Genomic DNA, 23,434 nt, shown 5'->3' with positions numbered 1-23,434 from the left:
AGAGGTAACTGCCTGCCATCAGGGGTAAAGATAAGGGTTTTTGCTTTCGTAAAGGTGACTACGGTGGTCTGAGACAGTACTTAAATTCTATACGGTGGGACCAACTGGTGATGTTACCAACAGCAAATTCAAAATGGGAAGCATTCAAAGAATTAATCTTGGAAGCTACTAAGCTTACAACCAACTAAGAAATATTGTTCAAGGTTTAGGCCTAAATGGATGTCAGATGAACTAATGAGACGTATTGCAGATAAGAAAAATGCATGCCATACATATAATTTAACATGTGACACAGAAGCCTTTGATAGATATAAGCTGATCTGTAACCAAGTTACAAAGGAGGTTAGGCAGGTGAAGGCAGATTATGAGAAATCTTTTCCAAAGGATGCAAAGAGTTCTTTACTTATGTAAACTCTAGAAGGAAGGGGATGAATCAGATTGGTCCACTTGATATCGATGGTTCAACTGTTGATGTTCCTGCTCAGGTAGCTAACAAACTAAATGAATATTTTGTGTCGACATTCACACATGAGGAGTTATTCAGCGAGGGAATGCCAGAGGTGTACTGAACTCTGGCAGTAAGCTAGATAAACACAAGAAAGGCACCTGGGGTGGATGGGATCTATCTAGTTTTATTGAAGGAGGCAGCAAAAGAAGTAAGCAAATCCTTAGCCATAATTATGAGAGCTTCCTTGGACTCAGAGGAGGTACCCATAGACTGGAGATGTGCAAATGTGACCCCAATTCACAAAGAAGGACAAAGGCTGACAGAAGTTAAACTCACAGGTCTATAATTACTTGTGTCAGCCATTGATCCTCCTTTGTGAATTAAAGAAGCACTGCAGGATCATCTAGACAAGACTTCAGTTATAGCTCGGACACAGCATGGTTTTGTTAAGGAAAGGTCTTGCCTGACCAATTTGATTGGATACTATGATGCAGCAAAAGAACTGGATGCAGGGAATAACTTTGATATTATATATTTGGATCTTAGAAAGGCTTTTGATACTGTTGCACATGGAAGACTGCTGCACAAGTTGGTGCAGTGTGGCATTGGAGGCCAATTGCTGCTATGGATAAAGGAATGGTTGAGTGGGAGAAGACAGAGAGTGGTGATCAATGGACACTGCTCATCATTGACTAATGTTATTAGTGGAGTCCCTCAGGGTTCCGTGTTGGATCCATTATTGTTTTCTGTATTTATAAATGATATTGATGATGGTATATCAAGCTTATGCAGTTTGCAGATTGATGGTATATCAATCTGCAAACTTGGTATACCAAGTTTGCAGATGATACAAAGGTTGGCAGGGTTGTTAAGGACATTACTGATGCTATGCTACTGCAACAGGATCTGGAAAGGTTGAACAGATATCCTGAGAGGTGGCAAATGAAGTTTAACATTGATAAATGTAAAGTGCTACATATGGGAAACAGCAACCCCAGAGCTACGTATCAACTCTGTAGTACTACACTGACAGTGGTAGAGAATGAAGCCGACCGGGCTAGCCGAGTGGGTAAAGTACCTGCCCGGCAACCCAAAGGTCGCGGGTTCGATTCCCGCCTCGGGCTTGGATCAAAGTACTGCAAAAACCTTGGGAGGTGCAATATGGCCACAGAAGCCGATGCGCCAACAACTACCAAATCAAAAAAAAAAAAAAAAAAAAAAAAAAAAAAAGGTAGAGAATGAAAAGGACCTGGGGGTAATTGTGCAGGCAGATATGAAGTTCTCTGATGGTGCAGACAGGCTGCAAGAGTAACTCATGGTGTCTTGTCAATGATATACAGGAATTTTTCTAGCAAGGATAAGGAAGTGATTATTCCCTTGTATAAGGCAATGGTCAGGCCACACTTTGAGTACTGTATACAGGTCTGGAGGCCTCATTTCAATAAAGATGTAGAGCTGCTGGAACGAGTACAGAGAAGGGCAACAAGATTAGTGAATGGAACAAAGGGTTGCTCTTACGAAGAAAGGCATACGTTTTGCAAATTACAGTGTCTGGAGACTAGGCACCGACGAGGTGTTGAGCTGATAGAGGTGTATAAATCCTTGAATTGTTTGAGCATGCTCAATGCCGATGGGATTATTCTTCCTCTTGCTCAGAATGATCACCTGAGAGGGCATAAATTCAGATTGAGGAAAGGCAGATGTAGGACAGATGTGTGGAAATTTATCTTTAGACACTAGGTAGTTGGTTGGTGGAGCAGACTTCCAACCCTTGTTGTGGGAGTTGATGACCTAAACAAATTTAAGGCTCAGCTGGACAGGTATTTCGAACGAACGGAGGGGTGAAATGGAAGTGGGTTTTTTTTTTTTTTTTTTGGCTGATGCTGCATAAGCTTGCTTTCTTGCATCATATGCCTCTACTAATGTTAAACTTTAACCAATGACTCCATTATTTTACCTGTAACAGAAGTTAAACTAACTGGTCTGTAATTACTTGCATCGCCCTTCAATCTCCCTTTGTGAATTCTGGTCTTGGCGCATTATAGCCTTAGTAGCTGATGCGCCAGTAAAACCAAAAAAACCAAACCCTTTGTGAATTGCAGGTATATTTGACATCTCCAGTCCATGGGGACCTCCCCTGAGTCCAAGGATGCTTTCATAATTATGGCTAAGGGTTTGCTTACTTCCTTTGCCGCCTCCTCTAACATAACTGGATAGATCCCATCCACCCCAGGTGCTTTTCTTATGTTTAACTTCAACAATTTCTCCTCCACTTTGCTCTCTGTTATTACAAAATCATTAATCACCCTGCCACAATTTGATAACCTTCTGGCATTTTCCTTCCTTAATAGCTCCTCACGTGTGAATCTAGATGAAAAATTACTCATTCAGTTTGTTTGCTATCTGAGCAGGATCATCAACAGTCGAACCATCGATATCAAATGAACCAATCAGATTCATCCCCTTCCTTTTAGAGTTTATATAAGTAACGAAATCCTTGCTGTTTTTCTTAGCATTCTTTGCCAAAGATTTCTCATAATCTGTCTTCGCTTGCCTAACCTGCTTTGTGACTTGATTTCAGACTAGCTTATATCTTCCATATGCTTCTGTGCTGCCTGATAATTTATATTAATCCCATGCATTTTTCTTCTCTGCCACGTTTCTCGTTAGTTTATTTGACAACCATTTAGGCCTAAACCTTGAACAGTATTTCTTAATAGGTATGAAACTTTTAGTTGCTTCCACCGCTTAATTCCTTGAATGCTTCCCACTTAGACTTTCATGTTGGTAACATCATCAGTTGATCCCATTGTACAGAATTTAAAGTCTGTCTGAAACCACTGTAATCACCTTTACTGAAGCAAAAACCCTTTTCTTTACCCTTGATGGTAATCATATCTTTAAGTAAATCCCACATCAGTACACTGTGATCACGGCGCCTCCGTAGCCAGGTGGGAAGGAGCAGCAGTGCGTAGCACACGCTTCTTGATTAGACCGGGGTTCGAGCCCGTCACCACCAAATACGGAGGATGTGGAAAGGTCAAGGGAATGACCACCACATATCCCGGAGCAATATGGCCTTAGTTGCTAATGCTCCTAAAAACCAAATAACAAACAAACAAACAAACTGTGATCACTGCCACCTAGTGGTTCCTTTATCTGCAAATTCTTAATACACGAATGATCACTGCTGATAACCAGATCAAGAGTATTGATCTGGTTATCAGCAGATCACGTCTCTGCTACTGCAGAACACATTCATCCAATAAATCCACAAAAGTCTTACTAGTGTATGAATGACCAATCCACTAGTTCCAGTCAATATCTGGGAAGTTAAAATCACCCGTTATAAGACATTCTGATTTATAGCCCACTCTATTTCTCTGTACAATTGTTCATTCTAATCATTAGGCCTATAACACACTCCTACTCTTATTTTTCTTTTGCAGCTTATGTCACACCAAACTGATTAAACAGTGCACTGTCCATCTATATCAACTGGATACACTTCTTTTGATTTTGTTTTTCTTAATTAACAGCATAACCCCTCCTCCCTTCCTATCCTGTCTATCCTTTATGTACACATTGTACTCCCCAAATTCCAATTCTGCATTCCTAATATCTGTATGACACCATGTCTCTGATATCCCAACAATATCCACCTTTGATGTCCTCTTGTCTTTGTACGCTTACTCTTGCTTCAAAGGCGGTATAAACGTGGTACTTGTGCATAAGTCCATTCTGATATTTCCTATCAGAGAAATAGTAATTTGGTATCTCCTCTTTTCAATCTTATCGGGCTTAAAATCTCTCTACCACATTCTGTCAAATTCTTCTGTTGCCTCTCTTTGAAACTTGACTTTCTTCAGTCCAACTTTTCTAACAGTGAGATAATTTTCCTAGCTGATTTTAATGTACACAACTCCAGCTGGCCTCCATTTTCTAGTCACACAGACCCTGCTGGTTGAGCTGCTGAGACATTTGCAATTGCTACTGACCTTGCACAGATTTTTCATTTACCTACCAGAATACCAGACAATCTTTAACCACACAGCCAACACGATCTTTTTCTCACAACCCTTCTGGCCGACCAGGCTAGCCGGGTGGGTAAAGTGCCTGCTTGGCAACCCAAAGGTCGCGGGTTCGAATCTTACCTCGGGCTTGGATCAGAGTACTGCAAAAAAACCTTGGGAGGTGCATTATGGCCACAGAAGCCGATGCACCAACAACTACCAAAAAAAAAAAAAAAAAAAAAAAAAACCCCCTTCTGAGTACACAGTCAAGGTGAATGGTCCTCTGGGAACCTCAGATCACAACTTAGTGAGGGTCTCTTCTGCAATAGAGCCTTTCCTCTCATGGCCATTCCCAACTTTATGTTTGGCATTACAAAAATGCAAAATAGGATGATCTGAAAGATTTCTTTTCCTTGATCAGATTACTGTTTCAAATCTTCTGATGTCGCCCATTAATTAGTACAAACTAGATTTCGAACAGGCTAATAGTAGAAAGCTTACTTCTTGTCTAAATGGTAGTCGAGCATTCTGGTCTCTTGGCAAAGCTATTGGCCACAGCCTTTGCCCATATCTAGCCCTCCCCCTCTTTCAAAACCAGATAGTTCAATTACCACTTCAGCCATGGATGAAGCATCGTAATTTTCTTCTAACTTGTGTATTGATGATCTTGATAAACCACCTCCCCACCATTCCCAGTACACTCCATTCATTGCCTCCTGTGGTCTTCCATCAAAAGAATGTCAGAAGGATTTTAATGAATCTTGATGCTAAGAAAGCTTCAGGTCCTGGTAGTATTTCTCCTGTTCTGTGTCGCCTTTTTTCACTTTCTTATTCCAAATGTTTTTCCTTCTGCTGGAAATTTGCTTATATCTATCCAGTTATTGTCCCATTGCAGGAGAAAAATCTATAAACCCCAACTCTTAAACTGTCTAGAAATCATCCATCTGATCGAAGATTGACAGTATGGATTCCATCAGTGTTGATCCACTGGTGATATATTGGTTTATGTTACTCATCTATGGAAAAGTTTGGTGAAATTCAAGCAATTTCTCTTGACATTTTAAAGGCTTTTGATCATGTCTAGCATAAAGGTCTTCTAAATAAGCTTCCATCTTATGATTTGCCAACTGATTTTTGTAATTGAATATCCAGTTTTCTATGACCGCTCACTGCGAGTGATGGTAGATGGCTCTCTGTCTTCTAACTTCTCCACTAATGTAGTTGTTTCCCAGGGTTCAGTTCTTTCTTCCACTCTTTTCCTATTGTATAGTAATGACCTTCTTCTATTGACTGGAAATCCTATCGATAATTCTTTTGATGATAGCACATTGCATTCCACCTTCCTGTTTGAGAACAAGGTTTCTCAAACTGGAAGTGGATATTTCAGAAGTTGAAGCTGCACAAACAGCTTCAACTTTGGAAATATCCACCACTAATTTTCCTTAAATGCTGATCACCATGGAATTCTGCAGTGAGGCTAAGGTAACTTAGTTGATCTCAATCCTAAAACTGTTCTGTCTTGTATCTCACACAAAGGATTCTTCTGTTCCTATGCTTATATTTGATGACACTGATTTCTAGACAAGATCACATATCTCTATTGGGGATTACCTTACTTCTAATCTCTCCTGGCATAAGCACATCACGAATATTGCTTACTCTTCATCTAAAACACTGGGTTTTCTCTTTAGCTCTCGGCATTACTTTTCTTCCAAACAGCTGTTCGCTCTATACAAATCGCAAATCCACCCTGCCATGGAATAATTTTCCCACCTTTCTCAGGCTTCTAGATTCCATTCAAAAGAGAGTAGTTAATTAATGACTCATCTCTAATAGAGTCTCTCCACTCTGTCTCATACACATTCTGCTTCTGCTGCATGCCTTTTCTATAGATATTTCCATGGTCACTGTACTTCTGAATTGGCTTCTGTAATTCCCGCTCTTTCTTTAAAAGGAGTCCGAACACATGCCCCAACCAATCAGCATCCTTCTACTGTCCAATTTCAAACTCACAAAACCAACTTTTCTTCTTTGTCATTTATTCATTCAACTTCCGTTTTCTGGAACAACATACGTATTTCTAGAAAATTACAATATACAGAAGTTCAAGTCTAATGTCAATAAATATCTTCTTTCTTCTTCTCAACCTCCAGCCCACGCATGATAGTAATTACTATTGGTTCTAATACCTCTCATGTTTGGGGCTTTCATTAAAAAAAATAAAAAATAAATAAGTGTAACTGTTGCATTAGTTTCATGATATAATAATGTACTCTTTAAAAATGTGTTGTTTTTTTTTTTTTTGTTTTTTTGTTTTTTTTTTTTTGCACTTATGATTTTCAACATAATGAAACTTATTAATTCTGAAATAAATAAAAAAAAAACTGTAAACATGAAACTATTAGTCGCTTATATTTTCAAGTCCACAAAACCATCAATGTGAAAAAATTTAAACTAACACATACATATTCATTACTATGTTTTGCCAGTTAAATAAATAAATAATAATAATAATTAAGCCATTTCATATAAAATTAAACAAAGTAAAGAGTACCTGATTTCTGTAGCAGTAGTGGCCACCTCTGGTGAGAAATTACATAATGGTGTAACAGAAAGTACCAGCACAAAGCTGAAGGCAAAAATAGAAACACATTATGGAATACCTCATCCATCAGATATCTGACTTATGTTAAGAATGGCCATTTTCTAGAACTACCCAAGTGAAATTTTGTGTATATTTTGGAAAGTAGACAGGGGAAGAACCACCAGTCTTGAACCAGCAATCAATGTGCAATGTATATGTATTTCTCGGTGGACCTCTTAAACCCTGCCACTGTTTCTCAGTTAAAAGTATATGGAGAGGTATATCTACATTGATAGTTATATTGACTGAATATTGCTTTCTGCAATATTTAGTCAATATTTATTTTATGGACAGCAAAGTTTTGGATTTTCAACATCTGAAATAAATTTTGTGTTTATTGTGATTCAAACGTTTCTCTCCTAAATGTTAATTTTATAAACTAGATTGGAGTTTCTTAGAAGAATATGATATGCACAATATGCTATAGTATGTGGCATATTACAGATAGTTTATCAGTAAAGATGAGCGTGAATATATCTCTAATCATTAACTAGATATTGATGAAAATTTTGAAGGAAATGTAAGATTATAGCTAATGTGTATTTAAACATTTTGCAGGTATGATTCTCGAGTGAAGGCCATGGAAGTAGATGAAAGGCCTAATGAACAATACAGTGACATTGGTGGGCTGGACAAACAGATCCAAGAGGTAAGTGGTTTATGGTTTTTCACAGCTTTTATTTGTAATTATACTCTAATATGAATTCTGTTTTTTTTTTTTATTATTATTATTACCGGTTTAAGATACTTTAAATATGTTAACATAGTGCTTCATGATAAGAGACTACAGTTACATAAGAATGCAGCATTTGCTCTTTTACATCACTTCCATGCTACAGTAAAGCCTTTTAATTCAAAGTTTATAGGAACTTTAAACAGGTTTGAAGTATCCATACAAATTCAGAACATATTCCAGTAAGCTTAAATTGTGTGTGGGGGGGGGGTTAGGACAGTAAGCACACTATCAGATTCCTCTAATGGCTTAATGTCAGTCAACAATTTGAGAAAAGCAAATTTTTACTCCTTGTTCTTATGCATTGTGCAAGTAAACAAGAACCTGGCTTAGGGTTTGTAATGTGATGCCATCTATTAACATATTTATTGTGGTGAATAAAGTGTTGGTATAGTTCATTTTTTGATATTGAGATGTTTCCTTACCAGCAAGCAAATTTAAACTCAATTGAATACCAGTATTCTATTTTATTATTATTATTGTTATTGTTTTTTTTTTTTTTTTTATGAAACTCCAAACACGAGAGGTATTAGAATTTATAGTACTTAATTCCATGCATGGGTTAGAAGTTGAGAAGATAGAGCTGAAACACATTAAAACAAGATTAGTTAGAACGCAATGTAAGCATGGCTCCCATTTTTCGTCAGTTGAAACATGTTTTTAGTCACTGAAGATCAACATTTTGGATTCCTTGTGAACACATGGCGATACTTTCAGTTTAACACTAATCCGCAATAAGTATTATCCTTTGATTTTCATAAGAACAATAATAAACAACTTGTAACTTTACTTTCAGAGTGTTTGAACATACAGTATATTTTTTAAAAAACTTTGTAAGACAGTATCACAAATGCCGAATTCTCTGGACAAGAATAATATGTGAAAATAAAAATAAAACAATTTCACGAACAAAGAAAACATTTCAGGAATATTTCAGTTTGGTGGGAGTGGACCTGTAGGAATAATAGACAAAGCAAAATAGAAAGACCGTGGATTTAAAGGATGCCCAGGAAGGTAATCAAACCACCACTTAAGATGCGGCATTTAGTTATTTTTGGTAAAGGTGGCTCAGTGTAGTTCAAAAGTAGCATAATCAATAGGGGATCTAATGGTAGAAGATGAAAGGGTTCCATGGTCAGGGAAAACAAAGTTCTTGATAGTAATGTATGAAAAGAATAAGTTTAAGAAATAACATAGTGATTGGGTCTGTACAAATTAGTTAGACAGAGATATGCAAATAAGAGGGAAATAAGTAGAGTTTTTGTGCGGAAAAACACCCCTTGCACAAGTTCATTCACCTACCGTCAATTTTTATTGTTTCTCAAATTGTAAGTTGTATTTTTAAAATACAGCATAAATTTAAAGAAATGTCTGAAACTTCAAAAAAACGGAAGAGGTTTACTATAGAAGAAAAAATTTCTGTTTGTTTGTTCAAGTGGTTTGTTCAAGAATGATCTGAAGGCACACCTCCATCTGGACCCTATCTGCCAACCCAAGCTAAAAAATTCCATATCAATCTTCATGGAATTGAGTCCACATCATTCACTGCAATAGTGGATGGCTAATACATAACACCATGGAATAACCAAAACGGCTATATATCAGGTGAGATACGTTCAGCCAATGATGAATCTGCATGCTTTTACCCTACCCAGCTTCAGAAAATAATTTAAGATGGTGGCTGTACTGCAGAACAGGTATATAACTGTGATGACACTGGACTTGGTTATAAAATTTACCCAATTCCACTCTGGCTTGTAAGGATGGCACTCAAAGAACACAAGGCTTCAAGCAAATGAAAGAGAGAGTAACCATACTTTTCTATGTAAACCAAACAGGAAATCACAAACTGAAGTCACTTTGTTTAGGAAAGTTTAAATCACTACGGTGCTTCCATCATGTGAACATGGCCTCTATGCCATATGCCTATGAATTTTAAATGCATGGATGACTTCCAGTATTTTTGAAAACTGGTTTCATAAGCAATTTGTACCTGATATATGTAAACACCTACAGCAACAAGGGCTGGATGCCAAAGCTCTCTTGCTGTTGGATAACTGTTCTACCTGTCCTCTTTCCAATTAGCAGAGATGGTAAAATCCAAGTGAGCTACTTACTGAAAAACACCACATCAAAGATACAGCCTCTGGATTAAGGGATTATATCAACATTTAAAATGAACTTATATCAACAAGACTCCGATACAGCGAATAATCACTATTGAGGATTCTGCTACGCATTTTTAAAGAAGCTGAACTTAAAGGAAGTTTTTTACAATTGGTGGGGAAACTGTGATGAAAAGGTGTGTTCCAAAATGTTAGAGAAATGTATTGAATAAAAGGCTGAACCTGAATATCTCCCAAGTAGCCAGTCACAGTGATTAAGAAAATGACTTTGAGGGCTTTATAGAGGAAGATATCATTGCTACTGACCAATTCTTGGAAAGATACACTAATGAAGGCCTGACAGCAGATGACATGGTCAATGCCAAGTGAGTACTGGCACAGTTCATCTATAGAGAAAGAGGGGCCACAATAGAATGTTGGATAGATGGGGACAATAACTGTCCTACATATGAGCACATGACTGACTGACTCAGAAATAATCAAAAAAGTTACTGGCAAAAGTCATGATCCAGATGGAACCAAAGACGATGGATGGACGAGGAGCCAGAGCAACTACCTAAGATCGTGGAGGCACTTGCTGGTTTGCAAACTGGATTGTAATTTCTTGAAACAGAAAAGGTAGATTCCCTTTCAATTTTACAGTTAAAACACCTTATTGAAATAATTTAAAAAAAAAAAACAAACAGCTGCAATGAAACAGTCAACCCGTGATCGTTTTTTTAAAAAAATAAAGACTTGAAAGTAATGACTAAAATGTGCAAAAGTTTGTTCGCTAATGTCTGCTGAGTAGTTGAAAGAACACAGAATGCATTATGTTTTCCTTTTTTCTCTCAAATTTTCGACCATTTATTAATTTCAAAACATGAATGCAACAGTCAATACAACCATCTAGAAAAGCAGTTTTGTGAGTATTGATTTGTTTTTGTGACAAAACGTGTTTATGTATGTTTAACAACATTGGTTTTTTAAATATTTTATTGTACAATGCATCGATAAAAGATTGAAACAATGCAATTGCATATTATTTCCATTATTTTTCCTTGCATGATTTTTCTTAGACGTAGCAGTGCAATTATTGCACAAAAAAAAAAAAAAAGAGAGAGAGATGAGCAAAATTGAAGCGTGAATGCTGAAAAATGGCTAGAATTTTCTAACATGATCCCACTTATAACACAATGTGATTCTTTGGATCCCAAGCAGCACGTTATAACAGGTTTCAACTGTACATGTTGACATTAGACTTGAACTTCTATGGCTTGTAATTTACAGGAAATACGTACGACGGAAGGTTGTTCCAGAAAACATAAGTTGAATGAATAAATGGCGAAGAAGAAAAGTTGATTCTGTGAGTTCGAATTTGGACAGTTAAAGGATGTTGATTGGTTGCAGCACGTGTTTGGGCTCCTTTTTAAAAAGAGAGTGGGAATTATAGAAGCAAATTCAGAAGAACAGTGCTCATATAAGTATGTACAGAAAAGGTATGCAACAGAAACAGAATGTCTATGAGACAGAGAGTGGAGAGACTCTTAGAGATGAGTCATTAATTAAACTAACTTCCCTCTTTTGAATGGAATCTATAAGCATGAGGAGGTTTTGGAGGTACTACCCCAGGTGTGGGAATAATATTCCATGGTAGGACAGATTTGCGATTTGTGCAAAGTGAACAGCTGTTTGGAAGAAAAGTAACCAGGAGCAAAGGAGAAAACTAAGTTTTCTCAATACATAGGAAGCAATATTTGTAATGTGATTATGCCAAGAGAGATTAGAAGTCAGGGTAATCCCCAATAGAGATATATGATCTTGCCTGGAAATCAGTGTCATCGAAGATAGGCTTAGGAGCAGAAGAATCTTGTTTTAGTATTAGTAACAGCCGCATGGTGCAAGGAAGCCCAAGGCTTATGCTGCACCAGCCAAAAAGAAAGAAAAAGGATTAAAAAAAATAATAATAAAATTAAATAAAATAAATAAATTAATAAAAGAAAAGGAAATTGACAACCTAAGCTTGTCCCATAGGTAACTATCCAGCTGACCTTTGAATTTCCCCAAACTGTCAGTCTCTATGACCCAGTAACTCGCTTGCTAAAATAAAACTTCCTGCAATCCAGTCTAAACATCACCCCCCCCCCACCAACTTGAATTTATGGCCCCTAGTTCTAGAATCATTTATAACCTTGAAAATTTTGTCCTCATTCATTTTACTTTTGCCTCTCAGAGCCTTAAATACCCCAATCATATCTCCTCTAAGGTGTTTAGTTTCCAAGCTGTGCAACTCACATATCTGAAGTCTTTCCTGATAAGGACGCCTTTTACGATCTAATCAGGTGAGTTACCCATCTTTGGACCCTTTCAGTCTCAATGTCTGTTTTTTACAGCCTCCATACTTGAATATGGTATTTCCTTTTGTGAGATATATGAGGCAGGACTGAATTTTAGAAGGATTGAAATCAACTAAGTTATCTTTGCCCCGCTGGAGAATTACCTGGAGATTGGCATTTAAGGAATTGGTAGTGGATATTCGAGAAGTTGAAGCTGTTTGAGCAGGACAAGGCTTCTCAAACTGGAAGGTAGAAGGCGATGTGCTATCATCAACAAAACTGTGGATAGGATTTCCGATCAATGGAAGAAGGTCATTAATATACAAGAGGAAAAGAGTGGGAAAAAGAACTGAACCCTGGGGAACACCAGCATTAGTTGGAAGTTTGAAGACAGAGAGCCATCTATCATCACCTGCAGTGGGTGGTCAGAGAGAAAATAGTTGGCAAACCATAAGATGGAAACATAATCGAAAGCCTTTAAAATGTCAATAGCAACTGTTTGAGTTTCACCAATCTCTTCCATTGAATTTGTCCATAGATGGGTAACATAAGCCAGAATATCACCAGTGGATCGACACTGACAGAATCCATACTGGCGACCGTTGATCAGATGGTAGCTTTCTAAATAGTTTTAGGAACTCGCTGGATATGAGCAAATTTCCAATCAGAAGGAAAAACATCTTTTGAATAAGAAATTGAAAAAAGGGAACACAGAACAGGATAAGTTCAGGAGCACAGATTTTGAGAACAAGTGGAGAAATACCATCAGGACCTGGAGTTTTCTTAGCATCAAGATCCATCAAAATCTTTTTGACATCCATTTGAAATATGAAATGTTTACTGACCTTTCTAAAACAGGACATGATCTAGCCAAGGAGGATGCCTTTGTGTCCGCTAGGTGTTTAGAGTGTCAAGAAATTAGGCACCAACTCATCGTTCTGGTGGACGTCTTTGAGAGCTTGGGGTGTAGGGTAAACGCCCTTGAAGAAATTAATATGAGGGGCCCATCAAGCTCTCAGCTGCCCAGCTCAATGGCAGAGCTCACTCCTGTGCATCAGGCAACACAGAGGCAAACTGTGTTGCCTGATGCACAGGCAAAGCTCGAAGGGTAGAATTTTTTTCAGCCTGGTCTGTGCTTGTTGACAGGAGAGACTGCTTCTATAGGGATGGGGGTGCACTTAAATAGAAAGGGTGCAAGAATATTTGCTGATGCTATCGAGGCAGTGTTAGGTGGGTCGGAAAACTGCTAGCTTGTGGGGATACACAGACTAAAAGGTTAATAGTGGCCGCAGGCAGAGGCAAAAGTGATTCTTGCACTGCATCTATTAGAATGAGCAGCAGCCTGGAAAACAAGACAATGGAGATTTCCAGGACTGCTGGGAGTCATAGTGGAACAAATAAATACATGGGCTGCGTTAGGGTAACTAAGAGTAGAAACAGGTACATGTATACTTGCATGTACACCAATAAAAAAAAAAAATGTAAAGTGCAGCCATTATCAACCCACTGCAGGATGGAAGCCTCCTCAACAATTCATGCTGAGGGAAGTGGACCATAATCTACCACGCTGATCCAGTGCGGTTTGGCAGATCGACCGTATTCAGCAGTCAGGGGTTTGAACCCCGGTCTACTCAAAGAGCGTGTGTACACCAATACTAGGAGTATAGTTAATAAATTTGATGAGCTTGAAGTGCTAGTCAAGACATCAAAGGCAGATATTGTTGGGATATCAGAGACATGGTGTCACACAGACATAATCAGTGCAGAATTGGAATTTGGGGAATACAATGTGTACAGGAAGAGAGGAGGGATTATGCTGTTAGTTAAGAAACAAAAAAAATCTAAGGAAGTGCATCCAATTGATGTTGGTGGACAATGCAGTGTTGAGTCTGTTTGGTGTGAAATAAGCACTGGGAAAGGGAAAATGAGAATAGGTGTGTGTTATAGGCCTGATGAGCAGTTGTGCAGAGAAATAATGTGGGCCAGTAAATCAATGTCTTATAATGGGGGATTTTAACTTTCCAGATATTTTGTGGATTTATTGGATGACTGGGGCACCTCCGTAGCCAGGTGGGAAGGAGCAGCAGTGCGTAGCACACACTTCTTGATTAGACCGGGGTTCGAGCCCGTCACCACCAAATATGGAGGATACGGAAAGGTCAAAGAATGACCACCGCATATTCCCAGAGCAATATGGCCTTAGTTGCTAATGCTCCTAAAAACCAAACAACAACATTGGATGACTGTTTTCTAAAGCAGCATGTTCGAGAAGGGACCGGAGGGAGTAATACTCTTGATCTGATTATCAGCAGTGATTATTCATGCATTAAGAATTTGCAGATAAAGGAACCACTGGGTGACACGGATCACAATGTACTGATATGGGAATTACTTAAAGATGTAACTACCATCAAGGCTAAAGGGAAGGGCTTTGCTTTTGTAACGGTCACTACAGGGATCTCAGACAATTTTTAAATTCTGTACAGTGGGATCAACTGATGATGTTACCAACGTTGAATTCTAAACGGGAAACCTTTGGGGACTTAATCTTGGAGGCTACTAGGCTTTTTATTATAACTAAGAAATACTGTTCAAGCTTAAATGGATGTCAAATGAATTAATGAGGTTTGTGGCAGAGAAGAAAAATGTATGGGATACATATAAATTATCAGGTGACAGAAGCCGAAGCCTATGGCAGTTATAAGCTTGTCTGTAATCAAGTCATAAAGGAGGTTAGGCAAGCGAAGGCAGATTACGAGAAATCTTTTGGGAAAGGATGCAAAGAAAACCAGCAAAGAGTTCTTTACTTAGAAACTCTAGAAGGAAAGGGATGAATCAGATTCAACCACTTAACATAGATGGGTTGACTACTGATGATCATGAATGAGTATTTTGCATCTACATTCACACATGAGGAGTTATTTAATGAGGGGAATGCCAGAAGTATATCAAACTCTAACATCGAGTTAAGTGATTTTGTAATAACTAAGAGCAAAGTGAAGGAGAAATTGTTGAAGTTGAACATAATGAAGGCACCTGAGGTGGATGGGTTCTATCCAGTTATATTAAAGGAGGCAGCAAGGGAAGTACGCAAACCCCCTAGCAATAATTATGAGAGCTTCCTTGGACTCAGGAAAGGTCCCCATGGACCTTCCCTGAGTCCAAGGTGTGCAAATGTATCACTAGTTCACAAAGGGGGTTCAAAAGATAACACAAGTAACTATAGACCTGTTAGTTTAACTTGTGTTCCTGAGAAAATAATGGGATCGCTGGTTAAAGAAGCACTGCAGGATCATCTAGACAAGACTTCACAAGACTGCAGTAATAGACAAGGAATGGGTTTGTTAAAAGTTGGGCAAATGGGCTGAGAAGTGGCAACTGAAGAACTGAAGAATTTTGCTAGCAGGGACAGGGAGGTGATTATCCTGTTGTACAAGGTCAGGCCACACCTAGAGTAGTGTACAGGTCTGGAGTCCTCATTGTAGGAAGGATGTAGAGTTGCTAGAACGAGTACAAAGAAGGGCAACAAGATTGGTGAGGGGGGAACAATGGGGTGCTCTTACCAATAAAGGTTTAAGTTCTGTAAATTGCAGCACCTAGAGAGTAGGCACCTGCGAGGTGATCTGATTGAGGTGTATAATGCCTTGAATGGGTTGAGCAAGCTGAATGCTGATGGGATTCTTCCTCTTGCTCAAGAACCCGAGGGAGCATAGATTCAAATTGAGGAAAGACAGTTGTAGAATAGATGTGTGGAAATTTGCATGGAAATTTGCCTTTAGCCAGCAGGTGGTTGATTGGTGGAACAGACTTCCATCTTTTGTTGTGGAACTTGATAACCTAAATAAATTTAGGGCTGAGCTGGACAGGCATTTGGAATGAATAGAGGGATGAAATTGGAGGTGGGTTGTTTTTTTTTTTTTGTTTTTTTTTTTTGCCGATGCTGCGTAAGCTTGCTTTCTTGCATCATATGCCTCTACTAATGCTACAACATTTGCCATTTGATTGAACCTATATCTTAATTGCCTCCTGTGTTCCTGCACTACAACTAATACATTGATCATGACTTCCTACTTCACCTAAACCAAGGTTAGTATTATTATTGTTAATCAACAATGTTAGTATGGTGTTCACCACAAGTCATCATTCTAATGGCAATTGACTGAGATTGAATGGTCATTTGGCCTCGTGGCATCTCCGTCTCCACCATGAGGAGTTAGGTTGCCCTAGCAACTCTGACATCTTTGATGTCCTAACAAATTATCAACTTGTTAACATTGATCTTGACAATAAAATCAGACGTTCACCAATCTGTCAACATGCAAACACACATTTTACAATTTTTGACATCATGCTCTGTGTTCCTGCATTTAAGAAAATCAGAAAAAGGAGCAGTTCAAATGCTGATCCCTGAGATACCCCACTTACAATCCTAACACACGCCGAAGGGTAACTATTAACTGCACCTTTTGTCTCCTGTTGTGTGGCAATCTATGATCCCAATACATTCCAGCTTATAGACCTCACACTCTCTCATGCAGAACCAAGTTAAATGCTTTTCTCAAGGTCAGATAAACAACATTGTGGTTATTTTCTTCATCCTCACATGTGACAGTTGCAACAATAGCAAAGGCATTCACTATAATTAATGGGAATGCTTTCATGAACATAAATGAAGCTAAATTAATAAAGACAGAAGATTAATGGGAGCAAATATACAAACTTGTAACAATTTTTTGTTCTCTGTGCAGAAAATTCATAGAAGAAGGCTCGGCTCATACAAGAGAGTTACATATTAGGACACTATCGACTCATGATTGATACTAGCATTAATATTTTGTCAGTTTAGCTAAACAAGCCTCGGTCAGTTTTATCTTTTAATCACATAAAACATTTTTATGCTGGTTGGCTTTTTTTTTTTTTTCCTCAATCATTTAAATCTTTTTGACTAACTTGGAAACTGCAATAATTAAAGACAAACACCAACCAAGGAATTAAAAATTTACTATAAAAATAAAATATAATGAAAACACTATCGGAAGACTAAAATATTGCAATAAATTACGATAAAATAAACTACGGTAAAAATATAGTTAAAAATACCAAAGCAATAAAATTATCTAAAATAAACTGGATTAAAAGCGATAAAACCTGAAGCTTTCAGAGACAGCAGTCTCCGAAAAGTTTCAGGTTTTATCAGGTTTTGGTATTTTTAACTATATTTTTACCGTAGTTTATTTTATTGTAATTTATTGCAATATTTTAGTCTTCCGATGGTGTTTTCATTATGTTTTATTTCTGTATATTTTATTTTTATAGTAAATTTTTAATTCCTTGGCTGGTGTTTGTCTTTAATTATTGCAGTATGGAATTTCCCAGCCCCATAGGCCTGTTTGAAGATTTATTTTGGAAGCAAAGGTGAAAGAGAAAATGCACAGTAGGCCCACTATCTCTGAGGGAGGAGGTAGCAGTGCAAGAAATTAGCCTTTTGCAAATTCTTGGAGGATAAGTATTATGTTATAGTATATAATATTATGAATCTCATCTTTTACATCACAATTCCTACACAAGGTTTAAAGTTTAAATAAACCATAGCTGGTAATGCATCTGTGCTCTGTGTATTTTCATCTGTCTTCTACTTGAGTTTCCATTAAAACTGACCAGACAGAGAACATAGACTGTTCTCTGTTAAGCTGTCTTCACTGGCATAGTTAAATTTCCACATTTCCTATCATTAGATGGCCAAGAAATATTGTCTCCCCCCCCCCCCCCCCAAAAAAAAAAAAAAAAGTTGTTGGACAAATAGCATCTAGATTTCAAAATCTACATTCATAATTTTATTTATTTTATGGTGCATGTTTTATTTATTTAGTTCCCAAGTATATACCATACTGTTGTAATCTTAATTGCTTAGAATTTTAATCTATTGTGAATAAACATTTTAATTTCTGTAGTTTGATTGTAATTTAACAAAATTTCTTTCTTTTGCTATCCTTGAAGTGAGGCTTATTCTGTTGCCAGAATAAGTAACCTTGCACTGCAAGGATCCTTCTCTACTCTCTTGCTATCCCAGTGTATCTGTTCTTATGAAACATTGGTTCATTATTAAATAGTGTTTCTATGTAGCCATAGGATATATTGTTTTACTTGATTTATTGCTGACCTCCAGGCAACATAAGTTACTGATGCCATAATTTGTAATCCATACAACTTGACATTTCTAACAGAAGTTTTAGAAGAATATTATATGAATAGGTTCCATCCATACAAGATCTGTGTTGTACAAAAAATGTAAAAATATGGCAAACTGAATTGTATACAGTTATTTAGGCAATTTTTAAAGCTGAAAAATGTCCCACCCAAACATTCTAAATAAGCTAATAATGCCCAATAAAGCTCATTCACATTTGTAGCACCTGAATGTAGGGAATGTTGAAAAGCAGAGTTCATCAGTCACATCTGACAATTCAGGTTTTTAAAATTAAAATCCAGGAAGAAATAGCTGTTACCCAACAGGTGCTTCAAATGGCTTTGTCTAGTGTTGTGTTGTGTGTAGCAGAGTGTATTAAGTTAAAAGAATATGATTTTTAATTTAGTACACAAATATTAAAATTTAAATTGTGTCCAGACTTTTTGCCAAAACCTGAGTATGTTTGTAATTCTCATTCATTGTATGTAGATATTACTTAACCTGGTATTCTGCATTTAGCTTATAGAAGCTGTTGTCCTTCCCATGACACACAAGGAAAAGTTTGAAAATCTAGGAATACAACCTCCTAAAGGTAAGATTTGGTAATTTAAGAGCATGTTTCTTAATTTATTTTTTGTTTTCTTTAATATAACCGTTTCCCATGTGTCACAGTTCAGCATATATTCTATATGGTAAAGTCAGAGTAAGTCCATTCGGTGATAGAACTTTTTTCTAGGGCTTTACAAACAGCACTGAGTTAATGCCCTCAGGCTAGCACAGTGGTTGCAATTATGATCACCATCCTTGGATATCATATGGTAAAGGCCTGGATCATCTTTTAAGGGCATAAGAGGTGATATTATTGTACACATTGGCACTAATGATATTAAGAGTAAGAGATCTGAGGACTTACTTAACAAGTACAGGGCAACGTTGGGGAAAAGTCATGAGTTAGGATTGAATTTGGAAGTGTCTGCAATTCTGCCCAGACACGCAGGAAGGAGTATATGTTGAGAGCCTTGTTAACTTCATTGTAACAATTTTATTCCTATAGATAAACAAACACAACAACTGCCAGTGGGCCATGCATATTTTTTTTTGTGCGTTTGCTCTCATAATGTGCATGCCAGTGCCCACACATTATCCCAGGATTACAGTCCACTCTTTATTCAAATGTATACCCTATCGGATTGATAAGTTTAACACTCTTCATCCAAAAAATATAGATTTGGTCCATCTCTATCCCATTGTTCCATATTTTGTGACAAATTTTGGAAAAGAATGGGTTACATTTTAGAAATAAATTTGATATCCCTGATCAGTATTCAAAACTATTAACATCCCTTATGGGCCCATAAGGGATGTTGACTCATCTCTCCACCTAACTAGGTGTCTTTCTCTATTTCTTTTTCCTTCTCTTGGTAACCAAACAGAGCTTATCCCACGAGTCCTCTTGTTTCCTGGCGAGATGTCCTGCCCACTTCCATTTTAAGGACTTGGATGTTTTGATGGAATCATTGATTTTAGTTTTTTTTTCTGATGTAGATTTTCTGTCTTTTTTGGTTATACCCAGCATACTTCTTTCCCATTGCTCATTGGCATGTTCTAAGTTTATTTGCTTGCTTTGCTGTCAAAAAGCATGTTTTGGCTACATATGTTAGAGTGGATAATATGTTGTATAACTTTATTTTTAAGCTCATAGGCAAATCTCCTTTCATCCATTCTTTCATACTCCAATAATGTCTCCAAGAGTTGTTGATTCTGGATTCTATTTCCTTGTCCATTCTGTTGGTGAAGGATATTATTTGGCATAGATATTTGAACTGCTCTTTGTAGTTTAGTGTTTTGAATCTGATGTTGATGGGTGAGGCTACATGGTTGATCATTATTTTTGTTTTTTCTTAGTTAATGTTTAAGCCAATTTCTTTGCTTTTGGTGTTTAGATCTTTGATCATTCATTCCAGCTGTGAACTGCTCTGAGAGAAGAGGGCTGTGTCATCTGCAAAACAGAGGTTGGTTAGTTGCCTGCCTAAGATGTTTATGCCGGCATCACTCCAGTCTAGTTTTCTGAATACCATCTCTGAAGAGCTTTGGTGCTATTGGGTCACCCTGTTTTATCCCCCCATCTTTTCTATTTTAAATTTAGGTCCTGTTCACTCTAACTTGATGGTGGCATTGCTGTTTCTGCAGATATTTTGGAGTAGTCTGGTGTACTTGTATTCTATTCCTTGTTTTGCAAAGCAATCATAAGAATCAAATCCCTTTTGGAAGTCTATGAAAGCTATGTAAAGTGTAGGTTATATATATATATATTCTTGGTACTTTTGATAACCTGATTAATCATGCAGATCATCGATGGTTGAGTTTTTCCTGACCCTGCTTGATCATATGGTTAGTTCTAGTAGTCAAGTTGATTTGAGATTCTTTGGATGATTCTAATGAATATTTTGTAATTATGTGGTATCAGACTTATTGGCCTGTAATTATTTATATCTGACTTTTTTCCTTTTTTTTGTGAATTAAAATTATTTCTGATGTTAGCCATTGCTTTGAGAAGTTCAAATAAGAGTAATTCTAATCCAGTTTTAAAAGCAAATTAGGAAGAATTTCATTAAACATAGAAGTTAGTGCATTTCATCAAGTCTGTACGTAGTAAGTCAGCCGAAGTTGATTACATGGCATTGTTTTATTTACCTCTCATATTGTGAATTCCTTCACAAAACGTTGCCTGTTCATTATACTTTGAATAAATAATGCTTATTCAATAGAGAAGACTATTTTTACTTATTCTCACTGGATGCCAACACCCAGACGACTGTTTCAGGACTATTTGACCCTTTATTGGTGAGTGGGTAGATATCTGATGGTATAACAACTGACAACTCCACAATATGCGATGTAAATAAAACAATGCCGTGTAATCAACTTCTGTTGACTTACTATGTACAGACCTGATGCAGTACACTAACTTGTATATGTCTAGTAAGTTTTCTGTTGTCTGAGGCTTTTTAGCTAGCGCCTCCATAGCCAGGTGGGAAGGAGCAGCAGTGCATAGCACACGCTTCTTGATTAGACCGGGGTTCGAGTCCGTCACCACCAAATACGGAGGATGCGGAAAGGTCAGGGAATGACCACAGCATATCCCGGAGGAATATGGCCTTAGTTGCTAATGCTCCTAAAAACCAAATAACAAACAGCTTTTTAGCTATAAATTTTTATTGAGTTTAAACTACTGCACACCATTTGGCATCTCTCATATTGCGGAATTAATTTCACAACTGGGTTGTATAAGGGCCAAATAGCACTCTTAAATGGCTGTCTCGGTGGTGGTATCCACTGAAAGTAAGTAACAATAGTCTTTTCAATTGAGGAAGAGTTACTTATTAGAAGTATAACAAACAGGCAACTTGCTGTGAAGGCATTCACAACATGAGATGTAAATAAAACGATGCTATGTAATCAACTTTGGTTGACTTACTGTGTGCAGACTTGATGCAGTATAATAACTTGTATGTCTAATAAGTTTTCTGTAGTCTGAGGCTCAGCCCTAAATTTTTATTGAGTAAATTTTCATTATTATGCCCAGTGAACTGACCAACTGATAGTTGGAATTAGAATATATACAGTTCAATTATACAATTTGGTATTACACAGTTGAATGTATTAGTAATTGGCATGAAATTTAGTAGTTCGTTCAGCCTCATAGAACATAATAATTCACAGGCATGATACGCCAATGCTTCATGACCTGAGTTCTATTAGCCACTACTATTTCCCCCCACCACCACACTGCAAAAAGTAGATTTGAATTTCGTCTTTTATATGTAGTGTTAATTTCTATGAAAGTAACATTTACCATATTTTTACTGTGTGGAGAAGCATATTTATATTATCATTGATTGGTGTTGGAAATAAAAATGCCTTTTTTTTTTTTTTATAGGTGTTCTCTTATATGGACCACCTGGTACAGGGAAAACTCTCATGGCAAGGGCATGTGCTGCACAAACTAAATCAACCTTTTTAAAACTAGCTGGCCCACAATTGGTACAAATGTTTATTGGTGATGGTGCTAAACTTGTTCGAGATGCATTTGCTTTAGCTAAGGAGAAAGCTCCAGCAATAATCTTCATTGATGAATTAGATGCTATTGGTGAGTTTTGCTTATGTTATAATTAGATGATTTAAAATGAGACATATCACAGTAGGGTAAAAACTTTATCTGGCACACTCAGATAACCAGAAACTCTAGTAAGTGACCAGCATATTTATATTCTACTATGTGTTTGAGGGTTGCCAATTACAGTAGGGTTTTTAAAAAATGCAATTCATCGTCGTGCAGATCCTGTTTTTGGCATAAATTTAATATGTTGTGTAAGTATTATGATAATATGTTTATATCGTGAATGTTTCTCACCAACCAATAATAAAATAAAACACGGAAACTAGAATTTTGAAAACTTTGTTTACTACTATATATATTTAAAATAACTTGACAACTAAAAAGGATAAAATACATAAAATATATATATATACATCGAATAAAATACATTAAAATACCGGGTTAAAAGCGATAAAACCGACCGTAGCTTTCGAAGGCTCCTGCCTTCTTCCTCAGCAGTAGCTTCCTTGTACCGCAGTGCATCTTAAGTACCAGCAGGTTTACGGTCTAAATCACGTGTTAATCGCCACGTGTTCTCCTATGTACTGGGACCAGAAACGGCTCGGGAGCACGTCATACGAAATCGTTCATCCCTTCTGAGGATCATAGCCTCAAAGAGGGGATGAATCCGCAAACTCTCGAGCCACTTGCGGTCCCAGAACCTATGTGCCTGATCAGTGATGATAGCTTCGTCCGGGGAGATCTGGTGTTGCTTCTCCCAAAAATGTTCAGCCACGGCGGACTTGCCATAATCTGCATTTCTTATTGTCCTTGTGTGCTCCCCCAGATGTTCTTTGAGACGGCGCTTT

At 37.4% G+C, this 23,434-nt stretch overlaps 1 protein-coding gene across 1 annotated transcript in view; it reads left to right on the top strand.

Moving 5' to 3' along the window:
* Rpt5 (26S proteasome regulatory subunit Rpt5) overlaps nt 1–23,434 on the top strand; it is a 169,769-nt gene that overhangs the window by 107,086 nt on the left and 39,249 nt on the right. Inside the window, exons 7-9 of the mRNA XM_090384616.1 lie at nt 7,664–7,754; nt 18,986–19,058; nt 22,407–22,616. Of these exons, the coding sequence (XP_090240742.1) occupies nt 7,664–7,754; nt 18,986–19,058; nt 22,407–22,616 (374 nt within the window). The remainder of the gene's footprint in view (nt 1–7,663; nt 7,755–18,985; nt 19,059–22,406; nt 22,617–23,434) is intronic.

Source organism: Mastigoproctus giganteus, chromosome 1 (assembly GCF_048544385.1).
Source record: "Mastigoproctus giganteus isolate SK-2022 chromosome 1, ASM4854438v1, whole genome shotgun sequence".
NCBI lineage: Eukaryota > Metazoa > Arthropoda > Arachnida > Uropygi > Thelyphonidae > Mastigoproctus > Mastigoproctus giganteus.
Note: the sequence above shows the minus strand (reverse complement) of the source record. Positions and strands in the feature narration are given on the sequence as shown.